The sequence below is a fragment of the Astyanax mexicanus genome, chromosome 2, assembly GCF_023375975.1.
Source record: "Astyanax mexicanus isolate ESR-SI-001 chromosome 2, AstMex3_surface, whole genome shotgun sequence".
Lineage (NCBI taxonomy): Eukaryota > Metazoa > Chordata > Actinopteri > Characiformes > Acestrorhamphidae > Astyanax > Astyanax mexicanus.
In genome coordinates, this window is record NC_064409.1 from 12935383 (window position 1) to 12962366 (window position 26984).

The 26984-nt window shown below is 39.4% G+C and overlaps 1 protein-coding gene across 1 annotated transcript; it reads left to right on the forward strand.

Moving 5' to 3' along the window:
- On the forward strand, positions 1-26984 carry LOC103041372 (leucine-rich repeat neuronal protein 3). Its single transcript, XM_007252707.4, has 2 exons — positions 1-345; positions 23339-26984. The coding sequence occupies exon 2, from the start codon at positions 23705-23707 to the stop codon at positions 25826-25828; it is 2124 nt and encodes a 707-aa protein (XP_007252769.1). The 5' UTR covers positions 1-345; positions 23339-23704; the 3' UTR covers positions 25829-26984.

Below are 26984 nucleotides of genomic sequence, written 5' to 3' on the forward strand. Positions count from 1 at the left end.
TCAGTGTGTACTGAGCGCCATCGCTATTGGCTGCGGTGATATTAACGACCGTTAGGCTCGCGGCAGCAGCATGTCAGTGTGGGAAAGCGATGGAGAGGGAGTCGCTCCTGTAAACAGCGGGGAGAGAGTGGAAAACGAGGCGGGAAGGATTGGAAAGAAGGCGTTTAAGTAGTCCAACGTCCTTTTGGGCTGAAGCTGGGCTGTGGAGAGTGAAAAGCCGAGACGGGTGTCGTTTCTTCGGCGGGAGAGAGAGGCTCGCGCGGCTGCTGCTGCTGCTCCGTGGACCTGCGCCGCACTGTATGAGGAGAAACGGAATACATCACTTCTCTGCGTTGAGTCATACCAGTAAGTTCAAAACCCACAAGCTAGGTTAGGGTTAACAGGCTATTTTTCTCCATTAATTCGTTTTTTGTAGATTTTTTTTTTACCGCATAGCTCTTGGGAAGTTCGAGAAAACGGCAAAAGCAACCGTCGTTTTTATTTAAATTAGAAACATTTTAAACGCATGCGTATAACCCAACTATATTATCTATAGAGCTGCGTATAGCTGATACAGACTGTAGCGTTAGGCAGTGTTAAAAGTCGAGGAGGGCTCTCTGCAGTAGCAGGTGAAGCTTAAGCATGTATATGGGTTGTCTGTGTGTGTGTGTGTGTGTGTGTGTGTATTGCGCGCGCGCGTGTGTGTGATAGCTAATACTCAGACCCGAGACGCGGAATCCGTGTCGTCTGCGCCACCCCGCATTACCTATCTATCTTCATATAGCCATAATCACGCATCAGTAAGGCTGCAACTAATTATTAGGTTAGTACGCTAGGTTAGTCGACTAATCTATCGATTATTTTTACGATTAGTCAAAGATTAAATCTGTCGTGCCCTCCATCTCTGCTCCCGTTTGGATAAATCTTCTGTTTTAGTTAGGACTGCAACAAATGTTTGTTTGTTTAATTAGTCGACTAATCTGACGATTATTTCTTTCCTAAAACAATTAGTATTTCTGCCATGCACTCATATCACCAAATTGATGTGGACACAGCTCCTGTTTCAATTCGGAATGCAACTAATGATTATTTTGGTAGCTAGTTAGTTAGCCAGTCGAATAATCAGACGATTATTTTCAATATTTTACCATTTTCCAATTTGTCAAGAAACTTAGTTAGTTAGTTAGCTTTCTCATTTGCTTTAAGGTTATAGCAGCAAAACAGTTGAACATTAGCTAGATTTAAATCGTACATTTGATCCAGCATCCATCAGATGTTTAAATGTAGAAAGAGTTGATATTTAGTGAGAAAAATATGTTTTTTTTTGTTTTATGTCTTGAGATATCAATTACCAAAAATGTAAATGGTAAATGATTTCACAGTACTTTTTTTGTTTTGTTTTGTTTTTTACTTTTTTTGTGCATAGCAGTTACAAAGTAACAAGTAGTTGACACTAAAATTTTACATTTGGAGCCGACAGTTTTTAAAATAACCGAAATTGTCAATTATGTTGACTAGTTATTGCAGCCCTATGCATCAAGCAACAGCTTTAATGGCTTACTTTTATGTCACCTACCATAGCTAACAATCTAAGGAATAATCATAATTAAACTTCAGCTAATAAGCTTTATTTAATTAAAAGCAGATCTGTAGATCTGTAGGGACTGCATACTGTAGCCCATAGTACTAGATCTATGCAGTTTGAATGCAGTGTGTTGAAGGCAGACCTTCAGGATGAGCAAGGCTTCAGCCTCTAAGCCTGATGCAGCCAGAGGCTCATCCTCTGAAGGAAATCAGCCCCAGGCATATCTTGGTATAGCTATCTAGCTATCCTTTCCACTTTAGTCTCAACCACCCTGTTGCAGCAGCCAGTGTATGCATCCGTCTGTACTACACAACCCCACACCCGCCTCCCAAAGGGCTCCATCTATTAATATTGGAGAACGTGTGCATCTCTTAACGATGAAGAGAATGGAGTGCCATTGCATTTCTGATCCATTCGCCTCAGGTTGGGGGGAGAGGGGGCTCTACAAAGTGAACGCATTTGCATTTATTGCTTTGGCATAATTAGTGGTGCCACCTCTTATGCATTCGGCACTTCACACAGCCTGTTAGCCACGTAACCCTACCCAAGGAGCCTGTCCTCCCACACCGCGTACTTACGGATTAGGTAAGAGCAGGCGAGCGAGTGAGCAAGCGAGCGACTGCAGGCAGCTGCAATGTGTGATGCCTCTCACTCTCTCTCTTTCCCTTTCTCTCTCTCTCCATAGGAAGGCCTTGTAGAGCTCTGACAGATGTGCAAATTACACGCAGAGCGATGTGCGTGGATTCTGTCAAAGCCATATGACCTCCTATAGCATCCAGGCCTTGTTCTGATTCTCCTTCATTAAGCTTTCATATCACCATATGCTTTGTGCTGCCACTGTTTGCTGGTATTGGATAAGTATGAGTGTGCAAAGGGGCATTCTCAGCATGTATAGACATATATGTGCACTATGTCTATGTCTAAATGCTTGTGGACAGCCCTTCTAAAGAATACATTCAGCTGCTTTGTGTTGAATCAATTGCTGGCACAGATGTGCAAGTGTACACGCACAGCTTGTCTATAGTATTGACAATAGAATTAGATTTTCTGAAGTAGATAAACATGAGCCCATTGCTGCTGTGATTATTGATAGGAGTAGGCTAGTGAGATTTAAATCCCCCCTAATACTGGAGCTGTGGAGATCAGTGGAATGTTGGTGCTCCATCCAATTTTCTTCTGCTTTTGGCAGAAGTTGAGGATGAAGTGGACTGACTGGTGGTGGTCCCTAAACATTCCTGAACTCACTAAAGCTCTTTTCAATACTGATTCCTGTAAAATCCTCCCAGCAATGCTCCCAAATCTAGTAGAAAGTAGTAGAGGCGGTAGAGAGAGTTACGCCAACAAAATCAGAATACTAAGGCAGGACTTTTTTATGTCCTTGGTTTTAAAAGAAACAGTGAATAAGCAGATCCCAATATTTTTGTGCACAAAATGAATATATAGGTTTGCTTGTGAAAAATGGCAATCATCAATCCTGCATCTCCTCCATAACCAAAGAACCTGATGAAGGACTACAGCATCGTGCCAGGATCCGCTGAGTAATCACAGGAGAACAACGTGGGCCGCTTTTAAAGATACAGATGCTGGCGGCCCGCCTGCTTTGCTGAAGCAATTAACAAACATTAAGGCACGCGACGCGTCTCTGGTACAAGCAGTGCCGAAGCATTTTTCAATCGATTTCAGCCTCTGGTTTGTTTGGTGAGCTTCTGAAAAGCTCATGCGCCATACAGTGGCCTCCTACCACACAGCACACACCACAAAAGCAGCGTGTGGGCGTGTGTATTAAGAGCAAATTTATAGAGTCCCTGAGTGTGAGTGTGAAGAGAAAGAAACCGCGTGGGCTTTCCAACCTACCACAGTAGCAGAAGGGGGAAAAACATGGATAGAAAGGCCTTGAAACGTGTTAATGTTCGTTAAATGAGCCTAACATGAAAAAAAGTAATAGCTTGAGCAATATGGTAATTTGAACCAGCCACGGCGTTGTAGACCAACACATTCACCGCACTGTGGATTTTTAGCACCCTGTTGTGTACTTGCTTGTTGTGGTAGACACTTTTCTTTAAGCAGCTTCTTGCCTCAGAAAGTAAATTAGAACATAAGAAGAGGCAAAAACAAATAAACCGTCCAATCAAACAGTCAAACGCAGAGAAAGGTGCCCTGTCATTGTTTCAAATGGTTTGCCATGTATTACAACAGAAGTATAGCTTTTTGATAAGAAAGGAGCGCGGTAGCAGCATATGCCGTTTGTTCTTCTCGAAGTGAATATAGAGCGCAAACATCAGAGAGCCACTGCTGCGCCTTCCATCTGCTCCTGGATCACACTGGTTTCTACGGTAGAAAGACGTACAGGGCTTGCTGTCTGCACAACGACGCTCAACCAGCAGCTCATTACTTAAGAACAGACTAAGCGGAGACGCCTAAATCAAACTCAAGCATGTGCTGGCTGGCACACTGATTGTCGCTCCCTCAAGAACCTTGAGCCTTGAGCCAATTATTTCCATTTACCGTGAACCGTGCTAAGCAGTACCACAGGGACATCTCATGGCTTTTGGTTAAACTGGTTGTTCTGTGTGCTGGATTAAATGTGTAAATGTTCTGTTCTTTGCCCTTGAATTTTGTTCCACACTTTTTTCAGAGAAAGAAAGATCTCTTGGGCAAACATAGTCCAGAAACACTGAGCTAAACATTCATGAATTAACAATATGGAATGATATATAATATTGTATACATTCTAAAATGAATAGACCTGTCCCTGAACTTGTCCAAGACTGTTGGAAAAAAAAATAGGACTGTCAACAATGTGGATTTATGATTGGAACCATAAAATAAAAATAAAGAGCTATTGCCAGCTTTCATTTCAGCAGTGTATAAAACAATTGATTCTGTCCACTGAGGCAGCATCTGCTTGCCCGTGACCTGTTGACCGGTTATATATTATTCATATCAAGATAGCTGTGAGCTTGAAATACATCTAGTATCTAAAATATGAGCTCAATTTAGCTCAGACTATAGACCAGGGATACACAACGATATCAGTTTTGGCAGATAATATTTAAGAAATGATTAGCATTGCACTTTTCAAATCAAATATTTGTTGTATATAGTATACAAGAATGTTGAACATGCTAAAACATCTGCCATGCAAAAATAGATTTTCTATTTGTCTGTCATTTACATCTATGTTTGATCTAATTCCATTTTTTATATATTGTTATATATACAAGATTTTGTATAAGCATAGGCAAATACACAAGTAAAAAAAACTACATTTGCTCAAAATTCCCATATTAGTGGAGCTCTCTTATGAACCATTTTGTCCTTTTCTGTCCAAGTAAAGCTTTTTAAATGTGGAATGTGACAGAATTACACAGTCTCTATAATGAAAAAAAAAAAACATAAAAATAATCGATTCCTTCCTTTTCTTAGTTAGAAAGTTAGAGCTTGTAATTATCATTTTAGTATCATCATTGCAATGTGGGCATGCACAATAATCACACTGCAGGATGTGCAATGTAATGTAAGGAGAGGTTCATTAAATATTACAACTTTTTTTCTGCTTGATGCAGAAAGAGATTTCACACTGTTTACATTTTCAGTGGAAATTATAAGTGTTTTAATTTAAACAGCTTTTTTTCAGTGATGAATGATGCAGAACAGAGGGTGTTTAAGTATAAATACACATAACTGTGCAAAAATTTTAGGCAACTGTAAACAAGTTTGTTAATAAGTGTTTATTTATAAACTAATATTAGACAAAATACTAATAACATTTGTATAAAATGTAGTAAATTTTATTTACTATTTCTGCATTCATTAAACCATCTTCAAAGCTCTTAATTAAGTCTAGTACCTGTTTTGGTAAATCAGAGCTCAGTCATTTTAAATTTGGTGAGCTACTGAAGGAATTGGATTAATGGAATGGGATTGACTCACTGGAAGGGGATGAATCCGTGTATCATTCGTTCATTTGATATTCAATTGAGAATCAAAATCGGAAAATTAAAAAACCAATTCGTTTTTTCGTTTTTTCGTTTTTGAATATAATACCAAAAAACGAATAACGGCTTGTATTTTGTATTTTTATTTGGTTATCCAAACAAAAATTGGAAATTTAAAAAACGGACCAGGAGCCGAATTTGATTTTGATTTTGAACTTGACCCATTTGTGTGCCCCGGAAGTTACTGATTTGTTTATTCTTGGTGGGTTTCTGTTGCGCGGGAGTTCACTGCAGTGTTATCTACACAGTCTGTATTGCTGTAGGCTTTGGATGGAGTTGAGGATGGAGAGTTTTATCTTGTTCAGAGGAACTAAACGCGTTGCAGTGAAAGAAGACGATATGACAACAGAAAAAATCGGCAGGATCTTTCAGGTGTTTGTCTAACGTTCCGTAGCTAAATGTCATATTTAGTTAATGTTATTCTGTGAATTGCCGCCTACATACTTTTTTATATACGTGACTAGCTGGCTAACTAACCTAGCTAGCTAGCTGGTTAGTCTATACATGGTGTAGTAAACTTCTTCCCTCACTGTTTTCATTTGAAAAGGTACACGGTCCCAGTGTCTACATCACTGATGACAACAACGTAGCTGTATTTCCTGGAGCTGATGGCAATCAAAATCAAAATCAAATTCGGCTCCTGGTCCGTTTTTTAAATTTCCAATTTTTGTTTGGATAACCAAATAAAAATACAAAATACAAGCCGTTATTCGTTTTTTGGTATTATATTCAAAAACGAAAAAACGAATTGGTTTTTTAATTTTCCGATTTTGATTCTCAATTGAATATCAAATGAACGAATGATACACGGATTGGGATGTTTAGGAGAAATCTGGAACTCAACCTATTCCCCCGCTAGCTAATAATATCTCAGTTCCTTTCTTACTTTCTTAGTAATTATTGTAACTTCTTGCTGTATTTATGTTTATTATGTATTATGTCTTATTGCTGAGAATTTCCCCTCGGGGATCAACAAAGTATCTATCTATCTATAAATGGCATTAAATAATGTGCTTAAACTTTTGCACAGTATTGTATGTACTAGTCTAAAATACATCACTGTTTAAATCTAGTGGATAGAGATTGTTAGGGCTGCGCAATATATTGTTTTAGCATTATTTTCCATGGCACCTTATGTCTGAATATATCTGCCCAGTATCATTTATTTTATCATTATTATCCATAGACAAAGTGCATTAGTAATATCATTACATGCTGGATCACTGGCTTTTGGAGAAATCTGGTCCTGGAGAAAAAAGTCCTGGGCTGGATAACACAGTATATTTTTAAATTTGGTCAGTGTAATGAAATTCCAGTATCGATATGAACAATATATAAGTCACAAAATAAAACGTCAAGAAGCAAAGAATACCAACAATGGATGTCTGAACCAACAACTTGTAATATGCTGTATAATTAACCTCTGTCATAGACAGAAGCTGAAAATAATGTATAGTTTAATATCAGAAATGGATTTATAGGGACTCATATCCCTGTTACTGAGGCATTTTATGTCACAATAATTCATTAATTAATTAGAACTGTTCTTACTCTGTGAACCCATACCAAGTTGTCGTAAGTGAAGCTCAAAGGGAAACATGTAATAAAGGTGATTTACATTATATGGGCCCTTTAATACTCTGAATTACTTAATACTTTAACTTGTTTTCATGCCTGCTGCTGTTGCTCGAGTGCAGCTGTGAAGAATTCCAGCGTGTGTATACAAAAGCGGAAACTCCGGACGACGGATGTGGAAGCTGCGAAGTGTGGGGTCCATCGGTTAATTTGGAACATCGATTCTGCATTAACCGTTGACTCACTGCTGATTTGCAAGCACACAGGAGCAGGTGCAGGGGGGGAGCTCTTCTTGCCTTGCTCAGGAAGCTTCATTATGCACACACGTTGCATAGTGGAACCTATTTAATGGACTCTCCTCTTATCTTGGAAATAGTGTAATGGTAAATCAATAAAGCGAAGGGCAGGGGGAGGACCACTGGCCTTACTATACCACCCACCGAGAGGCTTATCCAGTAGACCGGCAGGAAACTAGGCCCAACTCTGCCTGGCCAGCACAAATGCCACTGCTAACGCTTAGCACACGGAGAGAGAGAGAGGGAATATGGCTTCACTCACATGTCCAGATGCTGCAAATGTACTAGTATGCTGTTTAAATTTACAAAGTTTCCTTTTCGCACCAACAGCTTAAAAAAAAAACAAAAAAAACCCCTCTAAATATGAAGTAATGCAGCAGCATGGTTATATCCAAAAATATCATTAAATTACAAATGACATGAAGATGAGACGTTTGGATGTGTGTGGTATTAAGGTCCACTTATGGCATTTGTAAGAGTTTCTGTATTAAATCAGTCAAAGTTTCCAGCTTGTTTTAGAATTTAAAGATTTTGCACATGAGCTCTCGTCATGAGTGTTCTCGTTGGCTGATCTGTTTGTGTCACATTTAAAAAGCTAAGCAGACTGAAAGTGTTACTTATAATTATAACAGACTATAACAGACTTATAATTATAACACATCTGCATGCAGATGTATTTTTTTTGGTGACATAATGCATGCACTGTTTCTGACACTTGTACGTTTTGAAACTAACAGTGTTTAAACGATATACTTGGCGATATAGGAAACAGAAAAATAATTAATTAATTTCAGGAATGTAGTATAAGAGTATAACAGTATAATCATAATGTGGCAAAATAAATAATATAGCATAAAATAATATTATGCAGCAAAGAATATTGCAGAATATTTAGTGCATGCATATAAACTGCAAACTAAAACAATTATACAATAAATACACCTAAAGCTTCACAGTAAATAATAGACTGCTTTTAAGACAGAACATCTCTATTATCACGATATGGATTTTTAATATCATGATATTTCTGTCACGGTATATTGTATACGATATAATATTGCCCACCCCTAGAGGTTAAAGTAAAAGAAAAATTAGCCTTTTCATGACATGGACCCAACAAGTACAATGTCAGTCAAACAGTAGTGCATGTTACACTTTGTTATACCTAGTGTTACAGATCTTAAAGAACCACTGTGGTAGCTTTCAGTGTATTAAGCAGTTCAATATAAATATTGGCATTTCTATACACAGCTACCCTACAACTATTGAACAATGACTGCACACAGTCCTACATCTGATCCTCCATGATTTCATGAGTTGAAATGAAAGCAAAAAAATTATTGTATTAATGTATTAGTGTTGCAAATACTTGTTTACTTTCAGTTATTTCGCATAACAGTAAAAGTTAAATATAAACCAATGATAAAATATTAGATTGTTAACAGATGTGAGTCATAGCAATACTTTTAAATGCACTACATTTCCCATAATGCAATAGCTATTATTCAGATTTGCACACTGCTTCTCTGTAGTAGAATGTGCTCACACTTATAATGCCATGTCTGGAATGACACCGTTGTGGAATTCTGTTAACTAAAATATATAGTGATCTGGATTTTTACTTGTATGGAATATTAAACAGCGCACAGTTTCGAACATACATAATGCAAATCCAAATTTCACTTGATAATGGTTTAAAGCTTAAGGTTTCTGGGTTGGGCTTGGGTTTTTTGGGGCAGACAGAAGCTGAAACCATACAAAATAGTATGTTTTTTAAAAGCATCCAAGAAAGAGCCAAAAAAAGAGAGTGAGATTGGTTAACAAGCACTTGATCAAAATTTCGTCTGGACCATCTCTGCTATACACTGTTTCCTGTGAAGCAGGAGGCAATTCTGCTGCTGCCCTACTTTCTAGTTACATGTGACCTTTATGTCTGTGGAACAGATCTGAGCAGAGAAGGTGTAATGTCTCCCCCTGAGGATGCACCATATCCTCCTGTTACTAAGCCAATATCACACCGCTCCTGTATCACACCCAGCCGGACTGCTCTGCATGCTTTTTAAGCAAATTATCCTCGATTCACTTAAGACTGAATATGGATTACCACCGAGCCTCCAGTTGAACAAGCACATTTTTTTTCCTTTATCAAATCTATCTCCCACCTAAGTCCAAAGCAATAGGATTTAGGAGAGGTGAAAAAACAAGCTTCTTCTAGCTCCCCTAGAGGGCCCTCAGGGGCTCGGAATGGCCCTCTAGCACAGTGATTATCCCCAGCTGGTCCACAGGCCAGGATTTACAGCCCAGGATTGGCCAACCCAAAGCAAACACGGGAGCCCGCCTGCCACAGCTCAGCCTGAATTACTCTGGCAGGGTTAGCAGGTCTGCTGCCCACTCAGCTCTCTTATTCAAACAAGGCAGGATATCGTACGGACCTAATCGAGACAGCGCAAGCCGCCACATTATCAGTGCAGGCACAATAACACGCAGAATCTTATTCTCTAGCTCCACTAGCCCCTGGTTTCTCAGACTGATGCTCTAGTGCATCAGGAGTGCGATTAGAGGCATCCATCTTGAGATTCCATTTGCTCTGGTATTAACCGAATTCCTCTCTGTCTGTGAAACCATGAGTCGCTATGCAAGTTATTGCCACTTAAGTCCTACAAGCAACAATGTTGTTCCAAGGCCTTTAGTCTGTGTGTTCTCACCAAAGCTTAACTGAGTTAAGGATGATTTCCCTCATTTGTCTCCGGCCGCACTGTTTCATTTTAAAAGCCTTGACTGGCTTTAAATTGCACTAATATTTGAAACGAGAAGAAGGAGCCAGTGATTTAGCGATTCACAATAAGGGAATTCTTCTGATGCCAAAATCTGGATCTCTTTTTTTGCGTGTGCATAGGTGCCAATAGAAATATATTATTAACATTTAGAAAATGTAAATGTGCCTGGATAGTTTAATTTCATTGTTTAAATGACATTAGAAACTGTGCTGTCACACTAAAACCTTCTATCTTCAAAAAGGCAATTTAAAGGAGAAGGAAATAACCTTCTTAACTTGTGTGGAGGTCAGTGTAAGAAGGTTTTATTTTAAACATATAGCATTTCTTTTCGTTCAATCATTATGAGATGTGGCATAATATAAAGGCTGACAAAATTTAAACTATGTCCAAAAAGTCTAAAATTAGGGCTGAACGATTTTGGAAAATAATCTAATTGCAATTTTTTATCTATAAATTGCGATTGCGATTTAAAATGCGATTTTTTTTGTCTTCTCAAGTATTTTTCAACAACAAAAGCAATAAATCAATCTGTTTAATAATAAACAATGTCAGATTTATTTAAAGCACAGATAACAATAAAGCAAAAAAAAAAATATGTTTTTCCTTTTCATCATTTGTTTTTTTTTATAGAAAAATAAATATATAAATAGCTTTTCCTTTTCACCATTTTTTTTTAATTAGGAAAAACAATAGATATACAAAATTTAACTTACTGCTCTCCAGCTAGTAACATCATGAAAAATTAAAGTGCAAAAAACATAAAGAGAATCTGCTTTAACCAACTCGTTATTTTCTGTATTTGAAGATGCAGCACTGGTCGTTGGCATTTTAGCCTTGCAAATACCACACAAGGCTTTGTGGTGTTTTTTTAAATGCTGTAAAAGGTTTGTAGTGTTACCTCGCGTCGTAGCAACAGTAGCAAGGCACGTTTAGCACAGTACCTGACGTTGAGCAGCATCTTCTTTTTTAAAGCCAAAGTAATTCTACACAACTGATGTGTTCCTTCGAGCCTGGAGCCATTGTGCAACAAGGGCGTGTTCACACCTGTAGTTCGTTTCTAATGAGTTCGTTTACTTGGAGCGTTTTCTCGCTCTGTTCGGTCTGGTTTCCCACAGGCATAAATGTAAACGCACAAAAATGCGCATCAATAAACCACGCGAGCAGCCTGTGTCCTCTGATTGGTCAGAGCTGTCTGACACGGGAGTACATTAAATATAAATATACGAAAAAAGTAAATACAGCGAGAAGATTTTGTGTTCCAGCGCAAACATCTGTGCTTTAACACTGAACGCTGAAACGCTGCACTTTCAAACACAGTGTTTCTGCGCGCAGCGCAGATTTATACATAATAAACAGAGTTACGTGGCTGTGAGCTATGAATGCAGCGCAGATTTATACATAATAAACAGAGCAGTGAATGCAGCGCGTGCATGGACACAGTGTTTGTTCACAGCTGTGGTAATTAGCGTTATCTAGCTAATATATTTAAATTTTTAAACTATGCTTGCTTTTTTAGCAGTTTAGCTCAAATAAATGGCTTATATTTAATAGCTGGATCCGATCGAGACCGGATCACGTTCTCACCACAAGCGAACCGCTCCAGAGTTCGTTTGGTACTGGACCGAGACCACCTCCTCTAGCTGGTCTCGGTCCGGTTCTTTTGATCCGCACCCGAGTGCGATTACTGTTTTTACACCTGCTCAATCGAACCGCACTAAAGTTACAAACGGACCAGAGTTCATTTTAACCGGACCAAATAGTGCTGGTGTGAAAACGCCCTAAAGTGCGCTGTGTTGGCTTCACTTCTCCACCTCCCTGCCTTCTGCTCGGGTATGCTCCGCTCGTCCTCGGCTTGGCTCGCTCCCAAGTCACGTGACCAGTCAAATCGCAGCCAGTGCGGTTAGAGAATCGCGTTTTAAAATATCGCGAGATTATCGCAAATGCAATTAATCGTTCAGCCCTATCTAAAATGGAGGTGTTATTTTGTAACACATTTGTAGAAAGTGCATATTTAGCGGGCCAGCATTGTTGCGGGTCCAATTCCCCAAAAGCTTGTTAGTGTAAAGATAAACTGTCTCTAATATCTAACAGTCATCTTTGTTCTAAAATAATTTTGATTGACGCAGCCCTGGTCTTCCAGAGTGCAATAAATCCTTTTTCTCAAATGTATGTTTGAAGAATTGATCAAATCTCTCTGATGATGTTGTTTTTGTGTTGTTATATGCCAGTACTAATATGACACAGAAATCACTGTGCCTCTTTTAATCTGTAAAGCCTAATGTTAATTCCTGATACTGATCCAAAAGGAGTGCAGTGCTGAAATAAGAATGTATTTCTTAATGTATTTCATCATGTATTGTTTAGTTCAACAGAAAGTTGTATAAGGTTTTGTATCCATACTGATCTGTATGTGGCAGACTGTAGCAAAGCATGGACAGGGTAAAACCTAATAAACATCAAGCCACTACACTACTCCGCCAATCCCCATATGTTTCAATGTCAAAACATTCCATTTTCTAATATCTAATATTTCTACTCTAAATCATCTTTCTGTCTCCGTTGTCTGAAATTGTTTTTAAAGCATAATTTTCTTCTTTTAATAGTCACCACTGCATGCTGACTCTCTCCCAACAGCTCTGGGAAAGAAACTGGACTGTGGTAGCTTTGATTTGTCTCAGTGGCACTCAGGACTGAGCTCTGGTACTGTAAAAAGTCTCTGTTTGCAAATTCAATAACATGACAGGCAATTTTAGCTTGATTGCTAAAGAATAAAGTGGAATAGAATAATACTGCCATTGGCACGTGCTAAAAGAGTATATACAGTAATAAAAACAAGCATGCATCCCACCCAGAAAAATGTGCCTGGTATTGTGGGTACTATCATGCATTTAAAGAGAATCGCTATAGCACTGTAGTCTTGTTTGTCCTCCCTCCCCTCTTTGTATTTTCTCTTTCTTTTAAAACTACTTGTACAAAGCTTTGTTTTACAAAGGTGAGAATAAGCAAGTAGTTCACTGATATTAAGGCTGTAACATATTATTTGAGCTTGTCAAATCAAAAGTGGATTAGACAAGGATTATGTGTTATTTTTTGGTGTGTATGTGTGTTTGAAAACACATGGAACGTAGTACATAGTAACCTTTAGAATTTACTGCTTAGTTAACACACTACATGCTGTGTTAACTACCTTAGAGTAGTGCTGGGCGGTATGGCCAAAAATGCATATCACGATATTTTTCAAGATTCTGATGGTTTAATATTATTAATCTTTTAAAAATATTAAAAATATTTTTAATAGTCCCATAAACACTATAAATGGGCCTAATATACTCAATGTTTAAGTATTTAAAAAGATATTTCTCAAAAGCCCTATTGCACAAGTAAGACACAAGTTTAATATAAATTTACTATATGTTATTCCTGAAGCTATTAGAGGCATTTCAGTTTTTAAATCAGCCACAATTTTCTTCTTTCTCCAGTCAAAAAATCTGTTCAAATCATCCTTTAAGCTACAGTATTAATATATCTAAAATGGCTGTAGTTACTGCTCTGTTTTACCGGGATAAAAACACTCATACAGTAGGGGTGTCACGATCTCGATATTTTATCGAATCGAAATGAGGTCACGATCTCGAGTATCGAAGTCAAAAAGAGGATCGACGATCCCTCCCGCGCGCGCTACGCAAATAGCGCAGCGCGCTACGCAAATGGCGCGGCACCAACACAGCGCATCCTATTCATTTAAATAGAGATAGCCACTGCATGAGCGCAGTCGGCGGGAGTGTGATCACTGTTTTTATCTGTCCAACGGGGGAGGGGGGGCGGGGGTTGGGCGCGCAGGTTTTGTATCTGTATCTAACGGAGGGGTGGGTGCGCGCAGGTGAGAGCGTGTGAACTCGCTGAAATGCGTGTGTCAGTGTGACTTGAGAACACTGACTATAGATCACAGTGAGGTGGATTAAAAATCTTAAACTTATAATTGACTACACCTGTTGCTTTCCATTGAATTAAAAAAACATCTTTCTCTCAGATAAAGTAAACACAAGCGTGTTTCTGACCAAAATAAAAGCTTTTCAGGAGAGATATAAGTTATGTGTAAATATTTATAAGACAATACCCACATCACTTATCTAACCAGCCTGTACTGATTTCTGCCCCCCAATAATGCTTTCAATAACCTCTTGTAACCCCTGGGAGCCAGGGGTTACACTCTAATAGCCTTTAATAGTCTTCAGTAGCCTTTAAAAGACTTACCTGGCGGCCGTGGTGTGTCCACTAAACTCCGTAGTTATAAACATCCTGAGGTAATATAATGTAATCCGAGCAGTGCCTCCGTGTCGGCTGTTCTAACCTGCTGCTGTTAGCTGCTTGGGCTGAAAGATGAACTGTAGTGAGCTGTATTATCCGGTTAGTGGGGTTAAAACCTTTATTTGTTTACAGAAACAGTAAAAACGGACTGGCTGAGCTCTGTAGCCCGTGGCTGGGCTGTACTGAAGTAGTGACTGAGTGAAGAGAGCGGAGCTTGTGCTGCTGCTGCTAGTGGTTGGATGAAGAACTGCAGCTTCATGTAATGAGCAGTTTCACCAGCCATCCACACACAGCTCTGATAAACTGCTTGTTTTAATAGTGCACACTGTTGCTACCAAAAAAAGTCACTAGATGGCATTACCATATATATCTTAATAAATAATAATAATAATATTTATAATATTTATAATAATAATAATAATAAATATATTATTTAAATTTTATGAGGCATAAAATAATAACAAGAAAAAAAACAAGAAAATCGAGAATCGAATCGAATCGTGACCCTCAAATCGAAAATGAAATCGAATCGAGGATTTAGAGAATCGTGACACCCCTATCATACAGTGAGAAACAGAAGCAGGGGGTATTCTGATTTCTCTGCAGACAGAACAGCTCTAGACCAGCGTTTGACTCCACACGACTGCGTATTCTTTTCTGGCGGTTCTGTTCCGCACGGCGCTCCGCAGCGCCTCTAGCGGTATGGCGGTATGAGAGAAACACATACTGGTTCTAGTTCCCCGCTCAGTATACCGAATGAACCGATATACCGCCCAGCACTACCTTAGAGGGATACTGTACGACACTAGATTGACCAAACTGTAACTTTTTTCAACTGCTAGAATTAAATGAAAAGAAACCAGGGCTATTTCTATGTTTTGTTTTTTTCCCCTCTTGCACTATACTTAACCTGAACGGCAAGATCCAAACTGGGGTGCAAACTAAACCATCACAATTGAATCACTAAATACATGTAGAATTAATGTGATATAAAGCTGTTGTTAAGTATTTTAATGATGTGATGGAGGATGGACAGTTTGGACAGTTCTCTAACCATAAACACAACTGGGCTTTTCCTAAATTCATATCCTCTGTAAATATTTATGCGCGACTCTGAGCAGAATATGGATCAGAGTGACAGTCACTAGTTCTTGCTTTGAAATTCATTGGAGCTGGGTTTGTTGAAATGATGTGGAAATTCTGAGGCAATGCAGATGGCATTGTTGACTGAGGTCTGATGTAGTACAGTATTGTGCCAAATTATTCATGCTTCAGCAAGCTGCATTTTTATAATGCATGAGGTAAACGGGGCAATTTATTCACAATGTGAAATCACATCAAATGCTGCCTCTATAAAAGAGCATAACCTTGTTTAGTGGGGCAAGATACAAAGCACAAAGCTGCATGATTTAAAACAAAGAGAAAACTGTTGCATTTGGACTGAAGTGATAGATGCATTCAGACAGCGAAGTACACATTTGTTGGATGAAACAATAGTTATCAAAAGATGTAGCTAACCTTTGTACACATGACTTGACTTGAATTATAAAATATCTACTTTTGCTGCTTTTACATAGACAGTTGGCTATCTGAAGCGTGTACCAACCCACAAACTGTAAAATTAAACAGCTCTAACATTTTTTAGATGGCTTAGGAGAGTGTTTTGATTGGCTTGATTTGGCTTGGCTACAGTTATACTGCCCCATCTGAGTACCACCCACTACCTGTGTGAAGGCAGAGCTTTTAAAGGCAGCTACAGGCCTAAAATGCTTAGGTTATTGGGTGTGTGGTTTGTTGGGCTTCTTTGAAAATGTTAAAAAAAAAAAAAGTATACAACAGAAAATAAAAATAATCTACCTCATGAATGTATGTTAACAGTGATTTGGGTAGCTAGGGTTTTTACAGCAGACTGAGAGCTGTGATAGCGAGTAAAAAAAAAATGTGTCCGTGTGGTGCGGGAGACAGAGAAAGAAAGAAAGAAAGAGAGAGAGAGAGAGCATGTGACTGTATGTGTTGCGAGAAAGAGTTGTGAACCCAACCAGCTGTGCAGTTCACAATACAAATATTTCAGAGAGTGATGTCTGTTATGTTCTGAAAAACGTAATCACACTTGTGATTATATTGGGATAGCAGTTTGCCCTGAAAGTATGTTAAGCTTGAACCAAGATTATTAATTACGCACTATGGTTTTATGTGAATCAATAATTAAAATGACTATGATGATAAGATGACTTTGATGCTGACACTGTGGCCTGATGATCGAATATATGAATACAAGGTTATGCTGAGTGAATTTACTAAATTTAGCTAATGTTTTACAGCTGGGTATCTGTGCTTTCCTCTGAGTGCCGTTGTGGCTTAGGAGAGTGCTTGTTCTCACTCTTCTAGTGTTGAGAGCCTTGCAAACGATAAGGAGAAGTTTGAATAAGAGTCAAGGTTATATACCTCATATACCTTGATTCTTTAATGCAACCCTAAATCAGGAAAGGTATGTACTACGGGTGGGCGATATGGCTCTAAAATAATATCACGATATTTCAGGGTATTTTTGCAGATAACGATATACTTGGCAATATAGGAAAACAGAAAAAGAATTAGGAATATAGTATAATAGTATAACAGTATAATCAGAATGTGGCAAAATAAATCATATAGCATAAAATAATATAATGCAGCAAAAAAATATTGCAGATTTTTTTTTATGCATATAAACTGCAAACAAAAACTATAAACTAAAACAATAAATTATACAATAAGTAAACCTAAAGCTTCACAGTAAATAATGGACTACTTTTAAGACAGAACTCTATTATCACGATATGGATTTTTAATATCATGATATTTCTGTGTCACAATATATTGTATACACATATTGTATAATATATAATTATATATTATATAATATATAGTGTGAGACAATTATTAAAATGTTTAAAAGATTAGAAGAGCTACGTATATTTCTTTATGTACAGATTAAACGATTAAAATTATTTGCAATAAATGTGTAAAGAGCAAGGGTGTTAGCAAGCTTAAGCTCAACACCCATGGTTTTCAGTGCTTTAAATGACACTGCATCAGGAACCCTTATTTAATAACAGCAGAGAGCCATGCAAACGATAAGGGGAAGATCTAGTAAGTGGGTTGGTTGGTTGGGGGGTCTGTTAAACTGTAGGAAAGAGGTATAATATCACAAATGACACTAAATAATTTTTAGGTTTGTGGAAATATTTGTATAGCTTGAGTGATTTTGAAACAGTGCTCCACTTCTGAAACACCTGTGATACTTATTTGCTGCATTCATTATGCGAAATTCTTTGGCTTATATTTGTTTTGGGTTCATATTTGCTGCAAATTAGCACCATGCTGTCAACAGACACGAGCACTCTTACACACCACCCGTGTGACCTGAACCGCAGAATACAGCCAAAATGGAAACGCACCATTTGATGCAGGAAGGAAAATAGGCCGTCCTTGTCAATCATGAAAAATACATGCGTTTTCTGTTCCTTTCCGATATTTCGTCAGCTATTGTGGCTGACACACATACTGTTTTGACTCTGTGAGCCATCCTACCACCCCTGTGTGAAGACCCACATTACTGGAGGCTGATAAACGCACATACACAGGCATTGCTTACAAAATAAGCTTATTACAACAATTATGATGTGAGATAGGGAGTGTACGTGGAGATTCAGCAGCCCCTTAGGACAGCAGCGACACACTTCTCTGATAAGGGGAACTGCAGGGAGGATGCAAGCACTATTAACACCCACACACACACACGCAGGAAGTTCCAGTAATTAGGATTAGCATGTTTATTAACCAATACTGCAGCACATGCTACAACAGCTGAGGTCAGATTATCATTTCTGGTGCAATGGATTTGTAAAGGTCTCTGATTGTGCAAAAAGAAAGAAAGAGAAAGAGAGAGGCTTTATCAGAACGGTGTCCACGCTGGGTTTATTAAAGTGCCACAATTCTTTGAAAAATCACACTTCCTTTCGCTGTCCCTCATGTGAAAGCAATTTGTGGCTAGCCACAGTTGGGGCTTGAGGCAGAAGACCACTGCAGTCCTTTTGCAGCAGACGCAAGTTTTTCATCTCCATCTCTGGGCACCAGAGTGGAAAGAGGATGATGGAGCAAAGGAATGCTTCCTGGGTCTGTCCTCCCTCTAGTAACCCTGGTGATGAAGGGAGGTATCTAAAAGATTCGTTCTCAGGGGTTGTTTTTTCAGTGACAAGGAGAATTGCTTTCTTACAGTGGGGAGATAAACACAAACACAGAGAAAAGCAGCCCTGCACTGTAATAAGACAATGCCTTATTGCAGGGGTGTCAAACTAATTTTGGCCGAGGGCCACATTGGCATATTGGCTGTCCTCTGAGGGCCAGATGTAACTTATAAATGTAATAAAATGTAACCAAATGTAATATTAAATGAATGTAATTACTCCTTAATGTTAAATAACTCTCAATATATTATTTATTCAATCAAATATTACAGTTGCATGGAAAAAAATGTTTGCTTGTTGCTCTATTAACATAAATCCTTTTAATTTGTCATGTTATGAAATCCAAAAACTCCATCAATCAAGAACCAAACAATTCAAGTGAATAGAAATGACATCAAGTTATATTAACTTTGATCAAAACGTTTGATACTGAAATAAGGCTTAATAAATATAAAATCAAAAATTGTGAGCTGTGAAGAACATTAGCAGTTCCTCATCCAACCACTAGTCGGAGCTGCAGCAGCAGCACAAGCCCGCAGTCTTTACTAAGTCAGAGCTACAGGCCAGCCACGGGCTACAGAGCTCAGCTGAGCCAGTCTGGAGCGTTTTTAAAATGTTTAAGTTCTTCTGTGTATGAAATAAAGATTTTTTAACCCCACTAACCGGATAATACAGCTCTCTACAGTTCATCTTTCAGCCCAAGCAGCTAACAGCAGCAGTTTAGAGCAGCGTCACGGAATCACTGCTCGAATTACATTAAAAACAGGTCAGTTAGCGCGCTGCTAACCTCATATTTTTTTATTGGAGGTTATTGAAAGGGTTATTGGGGGCAGAAATCAGTAAAGGCTGGTTAGATAAGTGATTCACGTCCTCGTCCTTTGCTGAGGTGAAACTGCGACTAGCGCTGTCACAGTGATGTTTATTAATGTCATTAAAACAGATTTTGTCAGGTATTGTCTTATAAATATTTACACATAACTTATATCTCTCCTAAAAAGCGTTTATTTTGGTCAGTAACACTCTTCGTAACACAAAAGGCATACCGGTCTTTCGCCTTGAAGCACAGCCGTCCGTCTGCACCAACTTTTCTTTTTCTGGACATTATGGGATAAACATTTGTATGTCTCAATTCCATCCGCGAAGTTACGCCTTCCCTCCGGCAGGGTTTCCACATCAATGACTACACTGCCGTAGGGTTGTCACGATACCAAAATTTTGACTTCGATACCGATACCAACTGTAGTATCACGATTCTCGATACCAAAACGATACTTGGAAGAAAAAAAAAACAATAAAAATATCTGAACATAAAATGTTTATTTTTGATTGGACTGTATTGAACACTGAACAATCGGTGCAAACGTTTTTATTCTAAAATGAAACATTTGAACAAAAAACAAGTTTCGTTATTATAACCTTAACTATAACATAATTATCTAAACACTTCCTAAAAACTAAAACCTCTTCTTTTCTGAAACTACACTGTGGGAAGTTTCTTTGCATGTTTAAGGTTCTTAGCCAGGAAAACAAGTGTGTCCACATGGTCTTCTGTCAACCTTGTTCTCCTTGGACTGCAGATTAACCACACGTGCGTTATCACATGCAGCCTCGAAAATTACGCTTTTAATAAGGAGATAAAGTGGATATTATTTTTTTTTCTGCCTCAGTTTATTTCATGCGCTGTTTGTATATAATTGGGGATTGCAGGAGACTGGATTGATGGATTCTCTTAAGTCTGGTTTTGAAGGTAAGAGCGTGGGGGAGCCGCTGGTGGGGGTTGAGGGGGTGGAGGGAGTGACCTGAGGTAACCCTGCAGCGAAAAACAAGCAGCTTTTAACTCTGAACACGCGCTCTTTCAGCTCTAATTCAGGAACCGTACATCCTACAGTAAAACGGAGCGAATCCGGAGAGACAGACGGTTCGAATGGTGTATAACATGTCCGCATTCGATCAAATATGGACGTACGAGAAACGGAAATATGAAAATTATGATTTCATATTTTCAGAAGCAAGGCATATTTCGCCCTAAATGTTTATTTTCTGAAAGGAGATCCAGCTAAATAGGCTAGATAACTGAAAAGCCGAGATTCTAAGCTTTAAAATGGCATATTGGGTGTCTATATTGAACCTATAACTATTCATAAACACAGCCAGATATTAAATATTATAAATTTCTGGCCCGCCGGCGGGCCAGGGCTAGTAAATCTTAGTAAAGCTACAGACAGAGTGTATCTTGACTAACTCCACTAACCTGTCGACTTCTCAGCTCTTTGTAGAGATCAGGGTGCTTGTCTGCTAAATGCGTAGCCAGGTTGCTGGTGTTCCCTCCTCTGCACTGGATAGACTTATAACACCGTTTATAAACTGGGTTTGTGGTGTTGGTCGGATTCCCTTCTTCATCAGCGATGTAAGCAAAATTTGCCCACACTTCACTCCTCGCGCCCGTTTTGTCCACAATTCGCGGACGAGAGACATCTGTTATTTTAGACGTCGCCATTCTACACTCGCCGCTGCTCTGCTGGCTTGCGCGTGCGTGTGTCGCTCAAGCGAGTCAAATGAATCGATTCACACGTGAATCGATTCATTTGTTCAGAACACTAAGTTTATCTGAATCCTGCCACACCGACTGCTGCGGTGTGAATCAGTTTTCTTATGAACTGAATCAAATCGCGCCTACTAATTTGACTCATTTGAAGCTAGTGACTGGGCTATATAGTATCGAAAGCATCGAACGCTAAAGAACCGAATCGTTTGTGATGACGTAGTATCGAAAAAGAATCGAACCTTCGGTACACCGTGCAACTCTACACTGCCGTGTAGTGGCAGTCAGAGCCATAGAGAGATATGGCTCTGGTGGCAGTAAGCCGTAACTTTGCGGGTAATACAATCGACAAGCATTGTGGGAAATGTAGTTTTTGGTCAAAGAACGCTCCTGACCTATTTATTATAGACACTAAGATCTTACAAGGTCTCACGGGCCACATAAAAGGACGTGGCGGGCCACATCTGGCCCGCGGGCCTTGTGTTTGACACATGTGCCTTATTGTTTCATTTATAGCAGTGTAGTAAGATAGTTAGGTTACGTTTGATGCCGAACTAATCACAGTTACGTCCACTAGAACTAGTATGTGTCAGGGTGGCCAGTATATAATCAATCTGTCAACGTTAACCTTTATCATGACAGCATATCAAATACCTTGATTCTCAAATGCAACCCTAAATCAAGAAAGTAATGGGCTAGGGCTACACATCGTGGGATGTGCAATGTCACCCAAGGCAATAAAAACAAACACATCATGTTGCAATGTTCTGATTCTTGGCACAAGAAATAGATACACAGCGTTCTGAGTGAGCAGCGCCGGGGCTGATGCTGTCACAGGTCCTGCTTTGTTAAATATCACAATATATATATATATATATAAAAAAAATAATGCAATGTCAAATTTTTCTAGTATCGTGCAACACTAGTATGGGCAGCATGCAAAAGTAAATACATAAATCATTGTTTATTACATTTACATTGACTGTTATTTTATTGCAGATAATAAAGTACTTCATGTTTTGTCTGGTCAACTTCATTTTATTGTTATTTTTCATCCATTACTATGTTTCAGCCGGCAAAAGGTTCCTAAAAAATAGTTGTAGAAAGGTAATATTTATGGATAATGATGAGGTTAAAAAAATAATAAAGTGAATCAAACAAGGAATATTGGGTAACTTTACTCGTAAGTTGGTACAAAAGCAGGTTCAAAAAAAGCTACAGATTATCCACAATTGTGGGAAAAAATATTGAAATGTTTAAAAGATTAAAAGGGATTTGTCTGTTTCTTCATCTACAGATTTAACAATTCAAATAATTTGCAAGAAATTTGTAAAGGGAAAGGTTTAGCAAGCCTAAGTTCAACACCCATGATTTTCAGTACCTCAAATGGCACTGCATCAGGAACCGTTATTAAATAACAGCTGATAAAACCAATGCTCAAGGGATTACTTTGACAAAACCTTATCATGCATTTTTCAACAAGACTATGCAAAACCACATGCTGCACACATTACAAAGGCACAGTTGCAGATAAGGATGGTACAGGTACTGGACTGACCTAACAGCAGTCCTGTTCTGTCCCTTTTACAAGACAAAACATTAAATATCTTTTTTGTTTTATGTTCATCTGCCACTAAATAAAGTACAGTAAAAATAAAACTAATAGTAAGAAATAGTGTTTAATTGATTGTGTTTTCCAATCTTTCAAAACCTTCTGTAATTTGGGACTAATACATGTATGTAATGACAAAATTAATATAAAAATAAGAAAATGTAAATCAAATGCAAATGTGGTAAGGTATGCACCGATATAGAATATAGACCATAAAATGACTACCAAAGATGAGGTCAAGGAGACCCAAATCCATATGTAAAAGGCCGTTGAGGCACCACAGAATAAAATGTCATCACACATTATCATGCTTTAATGTGGCTTTTGTAAATGTCAGTATGCCTTAGTGATGCCCCTGCATTTTCTTGCTATATTAATCTCTCTCTCTCTCTCCCACCCTCTCTCTCTCCCCCTCTCTCGCTCTCTCTGTTCTTTAGGTGGAAGTGGACTGAAGCAATGATGGCAGCTCATAATCACCAGAGAGACTGTTCTACCACTGAAGTATTACAGAAAATTAACAGCCTCACTTCTGCTTAGCTGAAACACAACCCCCAGAGGCATATGCTGGTCATTTTACCTTTATTTATTTGGCCTGTATGCCCTTTCCTATATTGCAGAGACAAGGAGACTTAGTAAAGGGCCTCCCTGCATCAGCACACAGTAGATCAACCAGTCAAAGCCCAGGGAACACAATGTGGGATTAGATCTCCATCACCTGATCAACAAATGGTCCATTATTTTTGAAGAGCTCTGACCACTTAATTTACAAGGACCCATTATTTGCTGGAGGGAATCAGGCCAAAATGAAAGACATATCATTTGTGGATTATTTGCTACTGGGGTTTGCAATGACTACCTTTGTTCTGGCTGTGGAAGAGAAGGGCAGCTGCCCCAAGCTTTGTGAGTGTGAGATTAGGCCCTGGTTTTCCCCCAGCTCTGTTTATATGGAGGCTCCTACGATTGACTGTAATGACTTGGGACTTTTTAACTTTCCATTAACATTACCTGCAGATACGCAAGTCATTTTACTACAGACAAACAACATCGCCAGAATTGAGAAGCCTTTGGATTACTTGCTCAACATCACAGAGATTGACCTTTCTCAGAACAACATATCCTCCATAAGAGACATCAACCTTGGCCACCTCCCTCAGCTCTTGTCCTTGCATATGGAAGAAAACTGGATATGCTCCCTACCGGATAATGCCCTATCTCAACTCCTCAATCTTCAGGAACTGTACCTAAACCACAACCTTATTTCTTACATCTCCCCTGCTGCTTTCTTTGGGCTTCACAACTTGCTCAGACTTCATCTCAATTCAAACAGGCTTCAGAGCTTAAAGAGTGAATGGTTTGAGTACCTGCCCAATCTAGAGATCCTAATGATTGGAGAAAACCCAATCCTCTCCATACAGGAAATGAACTTTAAGCCCTTAAGAAACCTGCGCAGTCTTGTTCTTACAAGGATGAACCTGTCTAAGATTCCAGACGATGCACTGTCAGGCCTTGACAATCTGGAGAGCATTTCTTTCTATGATAATACTTTCCCTATGGTTCCTCATGGTGCCCTCCGACACCTTAAGAACCTCAAATTTTTGGACCTTAATAAAAACCCAATTGGACGAATTCAGAGAGGTGACTTTGTGGACATGCTCCATCTGAAAGAGTTGGGCATTAACAACATGCCAGAGTTGGTTTCCATTGACAGCTTTGCTCTCAACAACCTTCCGGAACTGACCAAGATTGAGGCTACCAACAACCCGAAACTGTCCTATATCCATCCCAATGCCTTCTACAAGCTACCTAGGCTGGAAACTCTAATGCTGAACGGAAATGCCCTCAGTGCCCTTCATCGGATCACTGTGGAGTCTCTCCCCAATCTACGGGAAGTCAGCATGCATTCCAACCCCATCCGCTGTGACTGTGTAGTGCGCTGGATGAATATGAACAAAACCAACATCCGCTTCATGGAGCCTGACTCCTTGTTCTGTGTGGAACCCCCGGAGTACGAAGGTCAGCATGTGCGCCAGGTTCATTTCCGCGAGATGATGGAGATCTGCCTGCCTCTCATCTCTCCAGATAGTCTGCCCACTCAAGTCGCGATAGACAACGGGAGCTCCTTGTCCCTGCACTGCCGGGCCTTTGCTGAACCAGAGCCAGACATCTACTGGGTTACTCCGTCTGGGCACAGGGTCCTTCCGAATGCTGTGGCGGAGAAGTTTTACATGCATCCCGAAGGCACTCTCGACATTTATGACATCACAGAGCGAGAGGCCGGACTGTATACGTGTGTGGCGCACAATCTTGTCGGTGCAGACCTGAAGTCCGTCTCTGTGGAAGTGAACGGATACTTCCCACAGCCTGCCAATGGCTCTCTCGATGTCATCATCCAGTCGGTGCAGGCCAACTCTGTGCTGGTGTCCTGGAAAGCCTCTCACGGAAGCCTGGCTCCAAATATCAAGTGGTACACAATGCCCAGCACTGACCATCCAACTGTAGCCTTCACAGCAAGAGTCCCATCTGATATGAGGATGTATAATCTCACACATCTCAGTCCCGCCACTCAGTATAAAGTGTGTGTGGATGTAAGGAGCACCCAGCACAAGCATAACACCCAGTGTGTCAATGTCACTACGAAAGGATTAGAGCGAGCTGTGGAAGACACTGAGAAGTGGGACACAGCAGTGATCGCCATCTTTGGCGTGCTTCTCACCACCATTTCCATAGCTTGCTTGCTGATTTGCATGTCTCTAAGGAACCACCACTACCTTTACGGGGAGTTAAGGAGATGTCCATCAAAGATGGCACTGACACCTGAGGCTGGCACGCAGTCTTCTTTTACAAGGCTATGGGTTTCTGGGAAGGGGATGCCGGCTGCTGTGGAGGTGAAAGCTACAGTCATAAATGTGTTGGACAATGCCTTCTAAGCAGCCCACTCAGAGGACTTCTGCAGAAACCATAGCAAGCTGACAGGGCATGGAAGGAGAAAAACGTACCGTTGCAAATGTGTATCCTCCTTTTGCCTTGACATACAAACAACTATTGAAATGGAAGAGGTGTCTTCACATTTAACCAGCGCTATAACCCCGATAATGACCAGTTCCAGGTGGCAGAGGAGGCAGAATTGTGGTCTCTAGGAGGAGGAAAGTCAAAGTCGAGACTCTTCTTTGAAAATGAAACATGAAGTATGGATTGCGATTATTCTGGGTCATTCACTGGGTGCAGGTGGTCAACAAATGGAAACAAAAGAAAGGTGTTATTTCTTATAAAATGACTGTTAATCATGTAAACAGTAGTGAAGCAGTCCTTGTGGTCCCAAGCAATACCGTCTGTGCTGTACAACATCCATAGACGCGTTAGAGAGGCCAATTCTTTGTAAAGGGGAACATCCAGTAGACTAGACAATTATAGTGACTATGGTGTAAATTTTTGATGAAATATATCTTTTTTCTATTTAATAGAGGATTTTGACTTTTCATGGCTACAATTGTTATATATTCTATCCAAAAATGTAACAGATATGTTCTGTGCAGTAGCCAGGTATTAATACCAGTGTGAATCCAAAATTAATTACAGTATGAAAGAAGTAACACACATAAAGCTATCAGATATCTCACTTCTGCTGTCTAAAACTGTACGTCATAAAGAATAGATTCAAAATACATGAAACAGCAGTACGCCGGCCACACAAAACATCAGAGAAGCATCTCCTGGTGTAGAATTTGGGTAAAACTTTGTTTAAGCCAGGGTAAGTGCCTACTTCAAGGAGAGTGTGTAAACTAGGAAAATGCCAGAATATCACTCACAGAATATAGCGGTTTCTTGTCAGACCAGTGCAGAACAGCGCAGAAGTTACGGCCGCAGCTTCACAAGCCAATCTCAGCTCAACCCTTCATTGGAAATACCGTCTCAGTACTTTAAGCATTCACATGGTTCAACAGCATTGCGTTCTTGCTTTGGGTGTTAAAGTTAAAAGCCATTTTTATATTGACTGTGCTGTCTGTGATACCTGCGCACATTAGTCAACAAGACTCTGTGCAAAGAAGAAAATACTGAATAAATGTCAACGTCTTTTTGCAATCA